Source organism: Fulmarus glacialis, unplaced genomic scaffold (genome assembly GCF_000690835.1).
Source record: "Fulmarus glacialis isolate BGI_N327 unplaced genomic scaffold, ASM69083v1 scaffold40283, whole genome shotgun sequence".
NCBI classification, from domain to species: domain Eukaryota; kingdom Metazoa; phylum Chordata; class Aves; order Procellariiformes; family Procellariidae; genus Fulmarus; species Fulmarus glacialis.
This window is the reverse complement of record NW_009204335.1, coordinates 1-18,068: the sequence shown is the minus strand read 5'-3', so window position 1 is coordinate 18,068 and position 18,068 is coordinate 1. Positions and strand designations below refer to the sequence as shown.

Sequence of the window (18,068 nt, the reverse complement as noted above, 5' to 3'; positions counted from 1 at the left end):
AAGACCTGTCTGTTTATAAATCATTAAGGGTTGGAGCAGTATGAAAGAAGGTGCTATAACAGTTTTGCCATCACAACCTGATTTACTATTGAAAAAGAACCTTGAACTGCCAACTAATCTGCCTGCTTAGCTGCCAGAATAGTTTATGGCTATGAGGAATCAGTTCACCCTAGCAAAATGCAGCTGCTTCTGGACAGTAGCATTTCTAGCAATATCATTCAACACTTTAGGATGAAAAACGGAGTTGAAGCAACTAGAGAAATACCTTGGCTGAAACCGGAAGGAAATACCGGTGTGCTGCATGTGCACAACTCAGCTAAAGTACATCAGTCTTTTTTGATAGTGGCAGCTCTTACTATCCTGTGAAAGAATCTTTAAAGCCTGGAAAATATTCAGGAACATAAGTATTGTTGGACTGATTTCAGTGTCAAATGATTTCTATTTTGTATTTCATTGAAGGTGCTATTAAAATCCCAACTGTTTCCGTATCTCCAGAGGACTTGAATACAACTGCTATGGCAGAATTTGGGAATTACATTCAGGAAGGTACTAAACTTTCATTCACTGCAATCTTTGTTGCTCAATTTTATTTCCGTAAACAAGTTGAAGAGAGTGTATATGATTCTTGAATATAATGGAACAGATTTTTATTTTGTTTTTCCTCAAGAAAGGACTGGCAAAAATGGCATGCGTAGGTCACCTCTGCAGCAGTGTACTTTGGTGTAGCAATGGGCAAAGCTAAAACAGAGAAGGTTCAAATGTCTTTTTGCAATGGTGGTTTTTGGTCCTTGAGATGGTTAAATGACCTTGCCATTTAAAAAAAAAAAAAAAAAAAAAGATTAAGACTACCCCTGCTTCAGCCAGCTCTTTTGGCAGTCCCATCGTTGCTACCTGCAAAACAGCTGCAGCACTGGTGAACAACAGTTCCTGGTTTTCCTTAGGGAAGTCTTAAATCCAAAGTGAGATGGATTGGTAGAAGGTGAGAACGAAGCTGCACATCTGCTTCCCCAAGGAAATTTGTTTGTGGTCAGTCTTATTTACAGTGCTCCCCTTGAGGCTAAATAGATGACTACTCTATGGAGTATATAATGATAAAATTGGACATTATTGTTAATTTTTCTTTTTCATGTGTTTTTAATTTTTTTCTTAACAGTCTTCCCGGCTGTATTTTCTTCAAAGTTCATTCAACATGAAATTGTTGGGAAATACAGCCATCTCTTTACTGTTCAGGGCTCTAACCCTGAAATGATGCCCTATATGCTGCTTGCACACATGGATGTTGTGCCTGCTCCCCCAGAGGGCTGGGATTTCCCTCCTTTCTCAGCTGCAGAGCATGAAGGTTTCATCTATGGACGAGGAACGCTGGATAACAAAAACTCTGCCATAGTACGTCATCTTGGTAATATCATTTCAGAGAGATACAAAGCCTGAAAAAGGCAGAATGGAGGAATCTATTCTCTTGAGATTTACTATATTGTCTCTCCTGCCCCTCTTTAAATGCTGGATGTTAGTGATAAATTCCTAAGCCCTGCGGTTTTCTCCCAACTTTTCCTAGAGATGAAGTGGAACATTCTTTTATTATTGAAGAGAGAGAGTTAAAGCTTTTAGAAGATAGAGAAAAACATATTCACAGATGCAGATGTATTTGGTTAAATGCCATATTTCAATTTTATGTCAAATTCTGTGTTTGAAACCAGGGATAGACCTTTTACTTTTTCCCCAGGTGTCATATGGGCATTCAAAGCCAAACTTGGCCCTTTTCAAAGGCTTGAGTTTCAAAATAAACAATGTTTGTTTAATATTATAGTCAAATAACCTTGTATCTTTTATTATCTAGTCTGTGGCAGAACAAAGAGTTGTCGTACTAAGTACATTTGGGAGGAATAAAGTACAAAAAAGATGGATCCGTGAAGATTTACTCATTTGGGAAAAGGTTGATGGAAAAATTAATAAGGAAAACAGTCCTTTGTGACTTGAGAAGATTACTTCCATGACAGCCCTGTATTTAAATTTAAATGGATGTTTAGCAAACCAGTGTCACAGATGCTGTGCCTGCTTATTATGGCATAGGCCATACTGCTAGAAAATTTCTTCAAATTTTTTAATCATCAATTTCAAAGCCTTGCAACTTAAAACTTGTTTTTGGTGCTTCCTTCTACTGTGAACTCCACAAGTAACTCCACAAATGGACAATAAAAATCAACAGTTTCAGTGAACATGGCAAAAATGGGTGCTGACAAGGTAGTAGCAATATAATTTCAACTGAAATGTAAAAAATTAACTAGCTTAAATTGAAAAAAACAGGTGAGATGGAAAAACGTGGCAAATGGTTGATTTAATTTCTCATTCTTCAGATTAAGTTTCTCGTTCTTCTGTTTCTGTCTTCTTAGCACTTCTTGTAGAAAACATATTGCTTATTAAAATGAATGGATTTGGTAGCTCAAGTCAGAGCCAAACTGTGTGTAGGATAGACAGTTTAAGGGAACAGTGAATTCCTTGGATAATTGTAACTCTGTCATGCTTCCTGTGCAGTTTGTCACTGACTTCATCAGTAGCAAGAACAAGCCTACACTGTATTTTGTGTATGTACACTGACACTGTAGCACACTAAGTCTTAAGCATTATTGATCAAAAATGTTGCAGTGTGTTTTCCAGAGAATATGAATATAATCCGTAGGAGTTGTAGAAATAAAAGCTCAACTGTGAACCCAACAAAGTTTCCTTAAGGGCTCTGCATGCATCATGTTTATTTTACGTTACGTTGCATTCTTTTACATTTATTCACCTAACACACAAGAAGAGTACAATACATTCTGCTTTTTTTTCTGCAGGGTATTCTGCAAGCTCTAGAATTTCTGCTGAGAAGAAATTACAGACCCCACAGATCTTTCTATGTTGGCATTGGACATGATGAAGAGGTATTTTCTTTCATTTCATCAAAACAACTAGTTGTTTGCATTGTTCATGTATGTAACAAGACTTAATTTTTAAACATTGTTTAGCTAGAAAGTCTTTCCTGTTTTTCTTGGTTATGTTGGTAGATACTTTGTCAGGCGTGTGGTCATAGTTATATATTGATTGTTTGGCTTTAAGTGACATTGACAAAGGGTTTGGTGTGATGAGCAAAGAGAAAAGAAAACAGTAGAGTGTTATTTCAAATTCTTTTCTGCGTGGAAGGTGCAGCAGGAGTCAGATTTTGGAGTATATATAATACATGAAAAGCTGGCCTAAGATTTACATGGTTGTTGCAAATGATCAGGAAGAGCTAACAAAAATACATTCCACTTTTGTTCTGGGTATACCCACTAGTGAACAATACAAAAAGACAGATGAGGTGGTTTTTTTTATTCATTTTCAAATTATAAAGACAACAAATTGTTAATAGTTAAAATGAATACTTCTTTAAAACAGCTAATTAATCTGTGGAGCTTATAGCTCTGAGATATCATCGTGTCCAAGAACTAGTAGGATTCAAAGCAACATTCAGTGACTCATGAATGAGAGCTTCCTCAATGTGAATATAAATTCATCTGCTACTAGGCCGTTAACAATCTCCAATGAATTTTGCTAGGAAGAATCTTTGATCGACATGTTGCTCTAGAGCTGTTCATTAGGAGATTTCTTGCATTCTTTGCATTGTAGCACTGGTCACTGTCAACAGCAAGATGTTTTCCAGTATTCTTCCCAATGGTGTGGCTTAATCTGACCAGCTCCTCTGACTGGATCCTTACAGGTGTTTGGTCGGAAGGGAGCGATGAAGATTGCAGCTCTGTTGGAAGCTAGAGGAGTGAAACTTTCCTTCTTACTAGATGAGGGAAGCGCAATACTAGATGGCATCATCGCGGGGGTGAAGAAGCCAGTAGCTGTGTAAGTAAGAGAGAACATAATTGACCATGATGAAAGTAATCTATTTTCAATAATTATTTTGTGAGGAATGACTTCATAATATCAATAAAATACATTTTCAAGGCAGGTAGTAGTGTTGGTGTTGCTAAAGCTACAGCAGTGGCACAAAGTGTAAGCAAACGACCTTCAGTGTTTGCTTGCTGTCCATCACAGCTGTGCTGACAAAAGCAGAACATTCTGCTTAGCTAGTGCAAGCATGCTAATTGTATGCTGTACAGTCTGCTCCCTGGAGAAGCAGCCAAGACATCAGTCCTCCAAACATTTAGAGATTGTGTTAAGGATTTGTTGTTGCTGCTTCTTTGGTGTTTTTTATGATACTAAAAATATGCAGAGTAGTTCTTTTTGCCTATAGTCTGTGCATGTGTGTTTGGAGTTGCATTAATCATTTATTTGTCATGACCAGAATTGCTATCACAGAAAAGGGTTCGATAACACTGAACTTCACTGTGGAAAAAGAGCCAGGACATTCATCCTTTCCTCCTAAGGAGACAAGCATTGGCATTCTTGCAGCAGCGATGTCCAGGTGAGAGCTTCCCTGTCATCTAACGTCAAAGACAAGTCAAGCAGACTCCTAAGTCACTGATATGTGACTTTCTTTTTTAATATTTGTTTATAGAGTATTTTGCAAATTCCCCTTACGTATTTGAAATTGAAGTTTGTAGCTCACTTTGAAGGGCAGAAATGCAATCCCCAGCAAAGGGACAATTGCCAAATGTTTGGAGTGTCTTTTCACTTCAGCTGTTCCTAGTGTCAGTTGATTCCTTAAAACCAAGTCAATGGGTACATCATGATGTCTATCATAATTTACTCTGTAGCGATAGAGACTGCTTTGTTTGGGTTGCAGGATTTCTCTGGAATTCCTCCTTGCACGTACCTGCTACCTCTAGCTGGTAATTATCCAAGCCCAATAAACACGGTGTAAAGTCAGAATGTGACAGGGTAAATCTTCTCATTACGTGTCTCTGTAGATATCAAATTGGCTAATAAATACTTATTTTAGAAAAACTTAATATGTACAGATATGATGGAAGTTGGAATAATATTTTTATAGATTCCCATGTATTCTTTATAAGAGTCAGGCTTTTGGATTTTTTCAGCTGTTCTTGAAAGAAAATCTTTGCATGTGACTGGAATGCCCAGAAATCTGTCACGGAGCTGTGCTCGCAGATTTACTTACCAGGAGAGGAAAGTGTGATTGCATCTCAAATACATGGATACATTTCACAAATCAAATTTCTATCAACCTCTGGAGCAATAATAGCCAGAGATTTTTTAAATTTCAAATGTTGATTTTCTTTGTTGTAGGCTGGAGCAGAATCCCTTGCGCAATCTGTTTGGCCATGGGCCAGAACTCATGACTATAGAGCACCTTGCATCAGAGGTGAGGAAAGAACTATAATTTCATCTTCAGATTTTCATATTAATAAGTAAAGAGTAACCCAGCATATGAATTTAGAGCACAGTTACGTATTTCCTGGAAAGGAGAAGACTTAAGCTGTTCTTTCTCCCAGATAATTGTTTCTGCTGGAATTGTTTCAACCATAGCCAAGTGACTACACTGTCTTCTTGAAAACTAGAGATTTTCTGATTTGTCGTTTTGTTTCTTCTGCTTAGTTCAGTTTTCCGCTCAATCTCATTATGAGCAATCTATGGCTGTTTTCACCTATTGTCAGCAGGTAAGAAAATATATCCTTGATGAATACTCCCAGCCTCTCACCCTTAAAAGATGAAGACCACTAGCCATTTCTAGTCTTCCCAGGAAATCAGTTATACCATTTCATAGTTTAGACAATGTCAGTGCTTTACTGTTAGTAACCACTTTGTTAATTGAATAGGCCATCATTCAGCTTATTGCCTATGTAATGGTGGTGCTTGTGTTTTATCAATATTACACTCCTTTGAAACATGGTTTTTCTTCTTTTTTGTAAGAGTTCTTGCCTGGAAACCTTCCACCAATGCCTTGATTCGAACTACTACAGCAGTCACGATGTTTAACGCAGGAATCAAGGTAGCTTCATTTTGATTTTTCTCCATGTAGTATGATGAGACAATTAGGACATTTGGTTTCCACCTGTTTATATGCAGTTATAAGATTCAGTACCGGCCCTGGTCTCAGACCCTGTGTGGTGTCACCACCAGTCTCATTTTTACTTTAGATGTGGCTTGGATTTAGCTACAGTTGAAAATTACTTCTTTCAGAAGTGTCTGATCTCTGTCACAAAAAGATCTATGTAAACTAGTGTTAATAGTGTTAAGATTGTTTACATTTTAGGATGTAAAGAGTGTTTTCTATGTAATCATACAAAGTATTGATGGCAGTATCTGAAACTATGTCATAGTCATAAACACTTCCCTAGCCCAGATGGGATCTTCTGTTTGTGAGCACGGGTCTGGTGTTTACCTTCATTCGAGTAGGGTTAGTGTGCACCTTGGACTGAGAGATAACAGGTTCTGGCTGATACAGCCAGATCGTGCCTTGATAAGGAGGTGTAGCTATCCAAAAATACTGTAGCCTTGGCCGTTCCATGTGTCCCTGAATCTGTTACTGTCACTGGACAAGAAAACAAGATACAGTGGCTGAACAGTGACACTGAGTGGCCAGGAGAGAAGTGACACCCTGGTTTCTTGGTTTTTTCCCTAAAGATTATACCTTTTTTGTTTAACAAAATTACAAATATTCATTCTGTAGAAGAGAAGAGTTATGTGTCAGTAAGATCATTTGTTAAGCGACTGATATGTCTCATACTTGAGGAAAAGTAATATGACAATTAGGTAAAAATATTGCTTAAAAAAACCAACAAACTTTCAGAATTTCTCAATATAAAGTTTTGAAGGGAAAGGGTTTATCACAAGAGGAAAACTTCTGTATAACAGCTAACTTCATTTTTGTTAAATCGATGAATATCTCGTTATGTAGTTATCTGCACTATAGATGAGATTTACAGTATTTTAGCACAGAATACAGAGAGATGCCACACTTAGTGGAAACAGAGTGAAGCATTAGTCTGAGGCCTGGAGTTGTTTTGAGCAGTTTCTGAGTTTGCAGTTGGCATTCTAATCTGTTTTTAACTTCCTTTTAAGTTTTTCTCCTTCCTTTTTTCTAGATAAATGTCATCCCATCTTCTGCAAAAGCAACCGTGAACTTCCGGATCCACTCTGCAGAGAAGGCCACTGAGGTACTTACTGTATTCCCTGATGCGGGGCTGTTCTCCATCCCTTTCTGAGCAGAGTGGCACTGGGCCATTTGTGGCAGCAGATCTGTTCTATAGGATTACTCTTTTCCTCTCTCCCTGTATTCATACAAGCAGTGGAAGGGCAAGATTTGGGAATTACTCCTCTATGGAGGCTGTCAGAAACACGGCTTATCTAATGTCTTTTCTCCTCCTTTGAGATGGATTGCAAAGTGCGTTGTTTACTACGGCTTCTGAATGTGGAGCAGAGCAAGAGGCAGGCCAAACTTGGAAGCATACCTTGCAGTTACATTGAGCAGATTTCAGAAGTCTTTTTGTGCCAAAGAGCACATGGATCGTATGGGATTATGGAATGGAAGTGTTAAGGTTTGTGACCTGTGAGAATATGGGAGTCTTGCACAGTTCAGTGTATGGCATGCCTGTCCAGCCAAGGACAGCTGTGAAACATTGTCAGTAAATAGCGTCTTCCCTTCCCAAACCTTTGCTGGAAGTTTATCTTTATGGAAGCTTTTTCTGGATTGTTTATTTGGATGACCCAACTACCAAGTAGCAGCAGGTTCACCATCTGCCTTTCAGGACTGAAGCAGTCCAGGAATACCTTGAGACAGTGATGTGCATCTGATTGCACTAGGGGAAAAAAATTAGCTTAAGTATCAGCCATCCACTGAGTAAGAGGAAGAGAGACTGCCACACAGTTTTAGTCCGAACTATGCATCTGTATTTGCAGCCACAATTAGCAGTTCACAGACAAACGTTTTCTGGCAAGTGGAACATTTGCTGACATCTAGAAGGGATGCTCTCTCATTTCTTTTGCTTATTTAATCTCTGTGTTTTACCCATAGGTGCTAGAGATAGTTAGAAACACTGTTGCTGATGACAGAGTGAAGATTGATGTAGTAGAGGCCTTTGACCCACTCCCCATCAGTCCTTGGGATGACCAGACATTTGGAGTCCATATTTTTCAAAGAACCATTCTGGATACTTTCCCAGATGTTGACAGTGTAGTCCCAGGTAACAGCAAGCACATGATGATTATTGTTTCCTCTCCAGCTTCCGCCCTGCTTTTCTCTTGCCCATCCCCCAATATTGACTTATTTCCATTTTCTGTGTATTTCTCCACCCCAGCTGTTAACTACTGGAAACAGCTGTTTTTTCCTCTTTTTATTCCATTCCCTCTTTATGTTTTAAAAGTTTTAATGTTGTTTTTTAGTAGTGGAAGCAAAAAAGCAAACAGGAAACTGACAGAAACAATGAGCCTTGAATTTGACTCTCTGCACATACAAAGGAATCTCTTCAGGGAAGAAAGAAATTGTGAGGGAGAGTAGGAGGTCTTCTTGCTTTAGCTCTTCTTTTATTGTTTTCTTCCTGCTTTTCTGTATTGTTCCTTATGATCCCAGCCCCTTCCCTTTCTCGCAGCTCCTTCCTAGTTCTGTACTGTTTGTTGGACTGCAGTTTGAAGCTTAAACTTTTGTGGAGGCTGAGTATTGTGGCTGTTCTTCGAATGACTGAATTGTATGTTCAGCTCCTCCTGTTCATGAAGGAGAGAATGTTCTTCTTCCAGGACATACCAATAAACTGTTTCCAGTGATTTTGCTTTTGGTGTAGCTAGGGGTTATATAGAACTGTTATCAGATGCCTTTCCTTTCTCCTGGGAAACGTGTGTGTCATGAAAATGCTGCTCTCGTGCTAAGTAAACCTGAGGTTTGTTTTCCAGGCACATGTATTGGAAACACAGACAGCAGGCATTTCACTAACGTCACAAATGCCATTTATCGATTTAACCCACTGCTCTTGAAATCAGATGATCTTCCCAGGTACGGTATTCAGTCTGCATGCGGGCAGCTGTTTGGGGTGCGGACTAGTGAAAGAGAAAATCAATATGCATTAGGCAGAAGAAGGAAACCCAACCTTGTATACCTTGGCATGGTGGTGGTGTTGCCTCACATTTTGTTAGGCCACCCATTTCCTGCAGATTTGGGTGCTACACAAATAGGGGACGGTAGTTACACTGGGAGAGTGTTAGCCCTTACTCTTCTTTACTTCAGATGCAGACAAGACCTCATTTAGGTGTCCCATTCAGTAGTACAGCAATGCTGTGAAACTGACTGGATCATTTATGTAGTGCAGCAGTGTGAAAGGTGTGGTTCTGTTGTTTAAGAGATTTATCCGTATCTGAATTTATTTGCTCCTTAAAGCTGGAAGTTTGATTTCCTGGGGTAAAGTGATAACAAAAAACATCATCATGCAAGGGATTGTTTGTTTATTCAGCATGTCATAGATTTGGCATTTTATTGAGGTACAGATGATACGGGAGTAGAGTGTTCTCATAGCTGTGCAGGACAGTGACATAAATGGCGAAGAAATGGGCAGAGAGTGGAATACTGTTTTTTCTTTTCCACATACACTGTGGACTTAGTTGTTGTGCTCTGAGCCTTAGAATCAGTAAATTTTTTTAGCCTGAGGAACAGACGTTGCAGTTACAGTGCAGTATGTGGTGTATATTGCATTTTTATGTTATGCGTTGCTTTATGAAGTGAACAGGCAACTAGGGTGCTGGCTATATGCAGGTGGGTCACAAATGCACACTGGAATGAAAAACATTCTTCTCTTTCTACCAGGATCCATGGGTTGAATGAGAGAATCTCAGTTGAGAATTATGAGAAGCAGGTCGAGTTCCTCTTTCAGCTGATTAAGAACTGTGACATTGACAAGCTTCCGGAGCCTCACGCAAACTCCCATGAGCTGTGAGAAACACACCTGAGAAGAGCAGCAACTGAGGTGGACTCTGGAGTGGTAGGGGTCTGAGCCATAAGATGCAGTTGTGTGTTGCATATTGAGCTATGTCTGGAATTTGGTTTTTGCATATTGTGGTTTACATACAGATGGTAAAACTGCTGGTCGCTGCTTTAGGCAAAGGTACAGTTTGCCAGAAAGTGGTAAGAACCTGGACAAAACGTAACAAATAACCCTGATTTCTGTTCCTCCCTGGTCTGACATGCAGCCATTAATCTGATGGTATTAATTTTTTCAGTGCTTTCTTTAAGCGTCTGAAAATGGTAGTCACTTAAAAATCTAAGCTATAATCAGCAGTCACTCACCTATCAGTAAAAGAGGTGAATCTTCCTATGTGTGCTTTTGACAAACTTGTTTTATACAGTTAATTGATTTTTCACAAATGATGTGTCTGTCAAAAGCTCACATGACGGGTTTGTGGCATGGTGTGGGTTTCATGTAATTGGTAGAGTTACGTTACCCTAAGAGTTTGTTGCACCACTGCTTGGTATGAGCTTCTTCCCCAGGTGATGCTCTCAACCAGCATCAATGGTGTTCTCAAACAGTGTCAATGTTAACTTGATACTGCTAAGTTCTCCCATGCATGCACTGATTTCTGACTCTATTTTAAAATACTGGCCTCCAGAAGACCTAGCTATGTTGCTTTAACTGATGTTGCTCTGATCTCAGAGGTGCTGAAAACTTTTCTTCCTGTCTTTTCAGTAACTTTTTTTTTTTCTCTCTCACTCTTTGGTATGGCCCAGGGTATGTTGTGCAGCTGGGTGTCAGAATAAGGAATTGCAGCTTTCAATAAGAAACTAAATCCGTGTTGTCTGCTTGTATATATTCTTTTTTCACTGAATCAGTTTCTGTGGTGTATATTTCTCTTTTGTTCCTCTGAGAACTTGATTGTGAACGATGGTGAAGCCTGTCAGCTTCTTCCAGGTCAGCAGGAGCAGACAGTCTTTGTTCCCTCACTGCCTATGCAAGCAGTTTTCACTTTACTGCAGCACTTCTGTTGCCTCAGCTCTTTGGGAATCCTAGTGTAGACAGGCCATTGATGTTGACCCTATTTAATCTTGCACTTCTTGCACTAGCATGCCTATCTTTGTTAGCACTAAAGGGTTAAGCATTTTTTGGCCTTGGTAGTCTCTTTAGTTGGAGAATTACCATTATTAATTAAACAAAGAATTAAGAACCAGATGTTAGCCAAAGTAAAGACTGGGTGAAAACTGCTTTCTTTTACTGACTTGCAGGCTCTGTGCTGTAGGTACTAGTGCAACTCCTCCTGTTGCACTGTTGCAGAGTTGTGTGTCTCTTTCTCAGAGTTTGAATTATACACTGGAATGGGTGGTTCTGCTCTAAATTCATATTGTAAAATGTACGGGAATGTACAGGAAATACCCTGAAACATATCCAGAAAAACAGTGATGGAACTGTGATTCCTATTCTTTCCGTTCACTGTTCTCTATTTATTTGCAGTCTGATCTTATCAGTATGGCCAATGGGCTAAAACTGTATCAGTGTGCTAAATAATTGAAACCAGAATGGCATTTTCATCTAATAAAACAAGGAATGCAGATTCTTTTCTGATTATTATTTAGTCTTTCTATGTAACTGTATAATTGCAATGAAGTCATTTCCACACCTGATTCTACACTAGAGCAAGTCATAAAGTTTCCATCAAAACAAATCCACATATTTTCCAGCCTGCTTTAATCTTTGCACCCTCCCTGGTGCTCCCCTTTCTATACAAAATTAGCTAACTCTGTTTATGCATTATTGGGTAGTAAATAGCTTGCATCTTTTACGGTTTATTGCATTTTGTCTGTGTGCCCTAACGTTATTAATTTGTTTAGCCACATGTCTATGGCTCTTTTGTGAAGGTGTCATTCCTCTTGCAAACTCCCATTGCAGACACAGCAAAAGCAATGTGTCAGGGTACAGCACAGAATAAAATACGTTCCCCGGGAGTGGGAGACGGAGGAAAGTTTTTGGTTTTTTTTTTCTCTGGCAAGTCTCTATAAAGACAACTTAGTCTAAAGCCTTCACTTTGACTATGGCAGTATGGGGCCAATATTGTTTAACATCTTCATTAATGACCTGGGTGATGGGACAGTGCATCCTCAGCAAGTTTGCAGATGATGCAGAACTGGGAGGAATGGTTGACTCACCCGATGGTTGTGCTGCCATTCAGAGGGACCTCAACAGGCTGTAGAAATGGGAAAACAGGTCTCATGAAATTCAGCAAAGGGAAGTGCAAAGTCCTGCACCTGGGGAGGAATAACCCCGTGCTGGGGACTGGCTGGCTGGAAAGCAGCTTTGCAGAGAGGGACATAGGGGTCCTGGTGGACAAGTTGAACGTGAGCCAGTAATGTGCCCTGGAGGCAAAGGAGGCCAACAGTGTCCTGGGAGTAAATATTAGATGATGTCCCGAGGTCCCTTTCTAACTCCTCGTTTCTGTGATTCTGTTGTAGGGCACAGGTTGTGAAAATCCTAACTTGGGTCATGCTGTTGTGCAGTGCAGGCTGTATTGTGGTGTGGAAGGAGGGATTTGTTGCCTGTTGTAATAGCAGATGGGTCCTAAAGACATAAAGCATCCTTTGTATTTTAGTAATCTCCAAAAATCACTCACCTCTGTGTTTTGTTGAGGATTGTTTCTTTAAAGGACATTCATTTGGAGATTCATTTTGCTGCTGAAGGAAAAATGAAGGGCAAATAGCGCTGAGAAGGCAGGGTGGTTTTTGGCGGTACTGTGCAAATGTGTGCCTTGAGGTTTCGCTAATGCAGCTTGTTGCAGAGCCTCATTAAGTGCTGCTCATCAGCCAGTGCTGAAATCGTGCAGTGCCTCTGCATTGAGTAGATGTTCAACAGAGCTTTAGTGCAACCTGAAGCCACTAAACTGAAGTGCTTGAAACAGACCTATCTTGTGGGATCCAGTGCTGAAAATGCATGTTCCCCACCTCTGCCCATTTTTTCCAGTCACTTCTGATAATCGTCTGTGCTTTTTTCCATGCAGCAGCTTTGCCTTTCGTATTCTCAAGTCTCCTTATTTTATCATATTAGCTGCCATGTCATGCTTATCTGGCACAATTCTGAAGGGTCGCTCAATGATTTGGTATCTGCACGCCTCTCCTGACAGAACAGCTTTCTTTCCACCCCATTTTACTGCTCCCATGATATGTTTTCAGAGAACGTCTCTCATATGAGTGGTATTTGAAATCTTAGTGTCATCATGTAAATAATAGTGTAAGGATGATGCGCTGGCCTTTTCTGCTAAGACTGTGTACAACTTTGCATTGTATGAGTAGTTACTTGATAATGCCAAGTACATCATGAAAACACAGAGTAATAACTCTGTGAGCTATTCTTTTTTTTTTTTATGAGTCACTGTGCTTTAAGCATGTAGAGCAATTACCTCTGATTCATCAGAGAAGGAAAAGCCTGATTTTCTGCTCTGAAGACACATAACTTGGTGTCATACCTAATGGGGTTTTGAACGCTGTTTGTATTAGTCCAATTCCAGTGTGTTAACCTGTTCCTGTGTTATATCCATAGCAACTTCCTTTTTTCCCCTTCTTTGTAGCCAAGTCTATAAAGCTGCCGTTCTTCTGACAACAGTTACTCCAGGTAACATGTCTGTAGTTGCCCAGCCATAGCAGCCTGCTAGCTAGCAGACCAGCTGATTTAGGGTCATGCGGGCCTGCTACACGGTGGAGAAAAGGTCACATTCCACACCTGCATTTTCTAAAGAAAGCTCTGTTACTGGCCTCTATTTAAAAGGGCTTGGTTTATTTTCAGCCCCAAGTGACCATGGAGAGTTCAGGCACAGAGCTGGAGGAGAATGCAGGAGCAAGGTGTTTACAAAGTTGTTTCCTCCAGCCTTGCATTTGACACTTGCATTCTTGGCTCCTCTTTTGCCATTTTGTTTGGTGTTTCATGGAGCTGGTGAAATCCATTTTCTCAAGCAGGTGCTGTGAAAGCTCCCCCACTCAGCTCAGCCCACGCCACTGAGCCCTAGTCTTATCAGTGCCGTAGTGCAAGACATCCACTGAGGAATTTGGAGGCTGCTCAGTCATAGCCTGCAGTATCCTTTGCCATTATGGGGAAGCAGTCCTCACCTGTAGCTCAGACTGTGACCCTTAATCCTGACCTTCAGTGGTCTTCAGTACTGCCTGCTGCTGCCAGGTTGAACCCTGCACAGATTCTTGCCAACGCATTCAGTCCTCATCTGCAGCTCCTCTGCAGAGTTTGCTAGTAGTCTGAAGCTTTTACAGACATCTTTGTCATTTTAGTCCCCAAATCAGGCTCTCGCAATAACCCTTTAAAGAAACTGTGCTGCCATGACCTGTGAGGTCTCTAGTACAGCATTGGTGGTTGCATGCCAGCATCTCTCAGTGCCCATAGCAAGGCCTAGAGGCGTGCAGAAGTGCTGCCCAGGGAATTATTTTCCTTAACAACACAGTGAAGGCTGTGTGTCATCTGAGTTGCCGTGCAGGGGGCTTGGCTCTGCTTTCCGGTTCCACAGCTTCCCAGGGTAGCAGGGGCGGCAGAGATAAAGAGCTCAGCATGGCGGGGAAGGGAGTGACCTGCTTAACTCAGTGGAGATCGCTCTGGCTGATTTAAGAGCTGTGATGGTGGGCCCCTCAGCAGGAAGGAAAATGACCACGTGGAAGGGTGGTTAATGCAGGGGGTAGGGAACAAAGGGTAAATGCTCTTTGTCACTGATGGATTTACCTATGAGTTGGTCAAGGCCTGGGCAGTGGAGTATGAGAAGCAACATGCAAGTCATGTAGCATATCCCAGGAGGCTTTTCGCACAACTTTTAATTTATATTTTTAATTCAACACAATTGTATGGCTTATTGTAGCCATATAAATACTTGGATCGCTTGAACGCTGATCTTGCACTAGAAAGGCAACCACATGGAGGGGCTTGGCTGCAGCTCAGTTATTTAACTGAGTAACCAAAAAAGCTCCTTCTAGTTCATGGCAGTAATCCTCTTCTCAGTGACTCTGCTGACTGTGTGTCAGTGCCGAGGCTCTCTACGTGCTCTCTGTCCGGTTACCACAGCTACAACAGGTTATTTTCATGTTTTCTATATGGTGAAGATGATTAGAGAAAGGCAGCAGTGGATTACCATCAGAGATTGATCCAATGGCCAGATAGGAACTCCTCCAGAAAGCCCATAGGAGAAAACCTGAATGTTTTTTTCCAGATTCTAACTATTTGGGCTGTACTACAGCCATTACATCTGTCATGTTCATATCTAAACTATCTTTAAACTTACTAGGTCACCTACTGATCTTAGTCTAGCTTCAGGATAGGTCTGAGTTTAGCCTACTTGACAAGCTGTATAAGGACTTGGGAAGAATAATTATTATTTGCCCTGGAGCACTTTTATCCTTCCAAATTCACTTGGATTTTTAAACATTGTTACTATAGTACTGCCTAGCTGAACACCAGAAAAGGTTTATCCAATGTCCTCTTTAGGATTCTGGGGAGAGGATCTTCATGGAGTAAGAAATAGGGGGGAGTTAAGAAATTATTTTCACTTACACTTTTTTTTAATATCAGTGTCTGCTCTGATCAGTCCGGTAGGCTTGGGGTGTTAGTCCTTTCTTCGGCCTAATTTCTGAATATAAATGAATTTGCAGCTTATATCTGGAACAAAGCAGAAATGTGAGGCATGTCCTCAGTCCCTCCATGACAGGTGTCCATGCTATCGCTGGGTCAGCAGCTGCTGACACAGGAACCGCCGGCCTCGTGGAGCTCAGGAAGCGAGGACCTTTCAGCTCCCCTCTGCCACATGCTCTCACCTGGCAGAAAGCCCTGGGGATGTACCTGACTGAGGTTGACCTGTTTGTCGCAGCAGGCACAGCACGTGGGTGACACATGAACACAGTTGGGAGCGGTAGTCATGTGGACCTTCGGAAAAAGGATGGTAGTGGTTTTGTTTGCTTCCAGGCTGGTAAAGCAGAACTCCTGTGGTCTGCATTTCTTCTCCCAGATCAGGACCTGATTAGGGTCAGCTGCTGACATTGTTGCCTGTCCTCATGAACTGCTTTTGCTCTGGACTGACATCTGTAGGGGTAAGTCATTATCCATAACCTATTCAGTCTTTGAGTTTGCCTGTTGAGATTCCTGGTTACAAGAAGCTGAGAACTAGGTTCCCTCAGAATCCTTGGTCAAAGGCAGCTGGGGCTCCATTCAGATCAGCGTTTAGGTGTGACAGACAACGGTGGAGCTAGAACAGAGAGCAAAGGGTTTGACAGCACACTGTCAAATTCTATGTTAGATGGGTTTTTTGAGTGACTTTGGCCGAACCACTTTATTTTGCTGGATTCTTCTGTGAAAAGGGCAAAATCATCCCATACACATTGTGGCCTCCTAGGCCGTTCCTGAGTGCTCGCCCGGAGCTGGACAGCTTAGTAGTGCTAAAATCACGTGGCTGCTGTAAAACACATGGGCACAACATTCCATGATCTACTGTAGCTCAATGGTAAACTCTTTCCTTTCCAAGCATTTTGTTGCCTTTGGTACCTGCTACCCTGCAACTGGAAACCCGCTTCCTGCCCTTTCATCCTCTGCCTTTCTGATCTCTGCGCGTCAACGTCGCTGGTGGGGATTTTATCTGTTTCTGTTTTCTTCTCAGGCGGCTTTTGTCTCCGCGCTTCCACTTCCTGAGCGTGCAGCTGGCCGGACTGTTAATCAACAAGGTCACATTTTGGTGCGCGTTGTTTTTAGGGAGGTGGGGGAAGAATGGTTGCTCCAGGGGAGATATGGATTTTCCAAGTCAGGAAGGAAAGATGAAGGCGGAAGGAGGGCCTTACAGACCAGGTTTATTTGGACAAAGGAAAACGGAGGCTAGGGTTGGAGGCAGGATTTGGAACCCAGCTTGAGTGTGGAACTGTGGTATGGCCTTAGTTAAGACATCGTCTCTGTATGTCTCAAGTTTTCCTTGATGTCTCTTTGCCAGCGTCACAGCAGGAGATCCTGAGAATTAGTTAAATGACTGTAAATGCTCATCATCCCTTGACATACTGGGTTCACGTGGACTGTGTAGCAGCAGATAGGTACAAAACCCAGTGCACTTTGCCAGTTACTTTATCACAGTGAAAGTGCCACTCTGCTCATCTGCTCCAGAAATTCAACTTTCTTAGAAGAGATGCATTTGCAAAGGTTTTTGGGCCTGAGAAAGTTAGAAGACCTAAGTGGGTTTATCTGAGCTATCTTCATGCTGCTTTATGTAATTACATATCCTGCTCTGCTTCAAGTGTGCCAGTCACCCTTTTCTTCCAAAGCAACAAGTATTTCAGGAAAGGAAGCTCCCCGTGCTCAATTTTTAATATGAGCAGAAAGAAGTGAAGTAGCACAGCCCACATCTTTAGGGGGGGGTCTCGATCACAATGGATCTCTTGCTGCCATTGACTACCTTCCTTTCGTTATTTTAAGAAATGAAGTCACCAGCCCTAGTCACACTTGACTCAGTGTATCTGGGGGGGATGCAGTTCCTGTGCCGCCCTCCCTCTTCCCCTCGCACGCATGCTTGTGTCACAGCGACCGGTATTGGCTCAAGACCTGTCTCCAAGGCATGGAGCTGGGGATCACGTAATCATTCTGGGTAATAACTTGCTGTTGACTGTTTCCTGGGAGGAAAGGAAAGGCAGGAAGCAAAAACAACAACTGGTCAAAAGTTCCACTCATGCAAAAAAGAAAAAAAAAAAAAGGAAATACAAGGAAAACATGAATCAGAAGAGCTGGTTTCATTCAGGAATACAGAATTCTGCAAGAGCGATGAGGCACTGACCTCTGTAGCAGGAGTTACTGCTTTTTATGTGTGTGTTTGTTGTGGGGCAGTTTGGTGTAAACAGATGCAAAGTGAGTCCGTGACAATATTCCCCATTTTCTTTGCTGAGGTACCTCAGAGAAGCCTTTGAGTCCCGGCACAGAGGCCCGAAAGCCGGCGTGTACCACTTGTACCGTGTTGGTGCTCCCGGGCCTGGGTCCCAAAATGATAGACAACGTACCAAAGCTGTGCTTAATTAGTAAGTTACAGAGTTAAAATGATAAAATTCCCTGGGGTTGCTGTTTCACGGTCATTTCGCGCTGGCTCTGAGCGGTACGGCTGGACGCAGCCTCCCCCTGCGGAGGTGTCGAGCATCCGTCCAGCCGCGTTTCCCGGGAGGGGGTGTACCG

General features: G+C 41.7%; 1 protein-coding gene across 1 annotated transcript; it reads left to right on the top strand.

The window, feature by feature from the left end:
- Nucleotides 1–458: 458 nt before the first annotated feature.
- PM20D1 (peptidase M20 domain containing 1) lies at nt 459–10,072 on the top strand. The gene is made up of 12 exons (XM_009574952.1): nt 459–546; nt 1,154–1,386; nt 2,832–2,918; nt 3,734–3,867; nt 4,310–4,429; nt 5,212–5,287; nt 5,521–5,582; nt 5,836–5,914; nt 7,011–7,082; nt 7,940–8,108; nt 8,812–8,911; nt 9,716–10,072. The coding sequence occupies exons 1-12, from the start codon at nt 516–518 to the stop codon at nt 9,843–9,845; spliced, it is 1,293 nt and encodes a 430-aa protein (XP_009573247.1). The 5' UTR covers nt 459–515; the 3' UTR covers nt 9,846–10,072.
- The last annotated feature ends 7,996 nt before the right edge of the window (nt 10,073–18,068 follow it).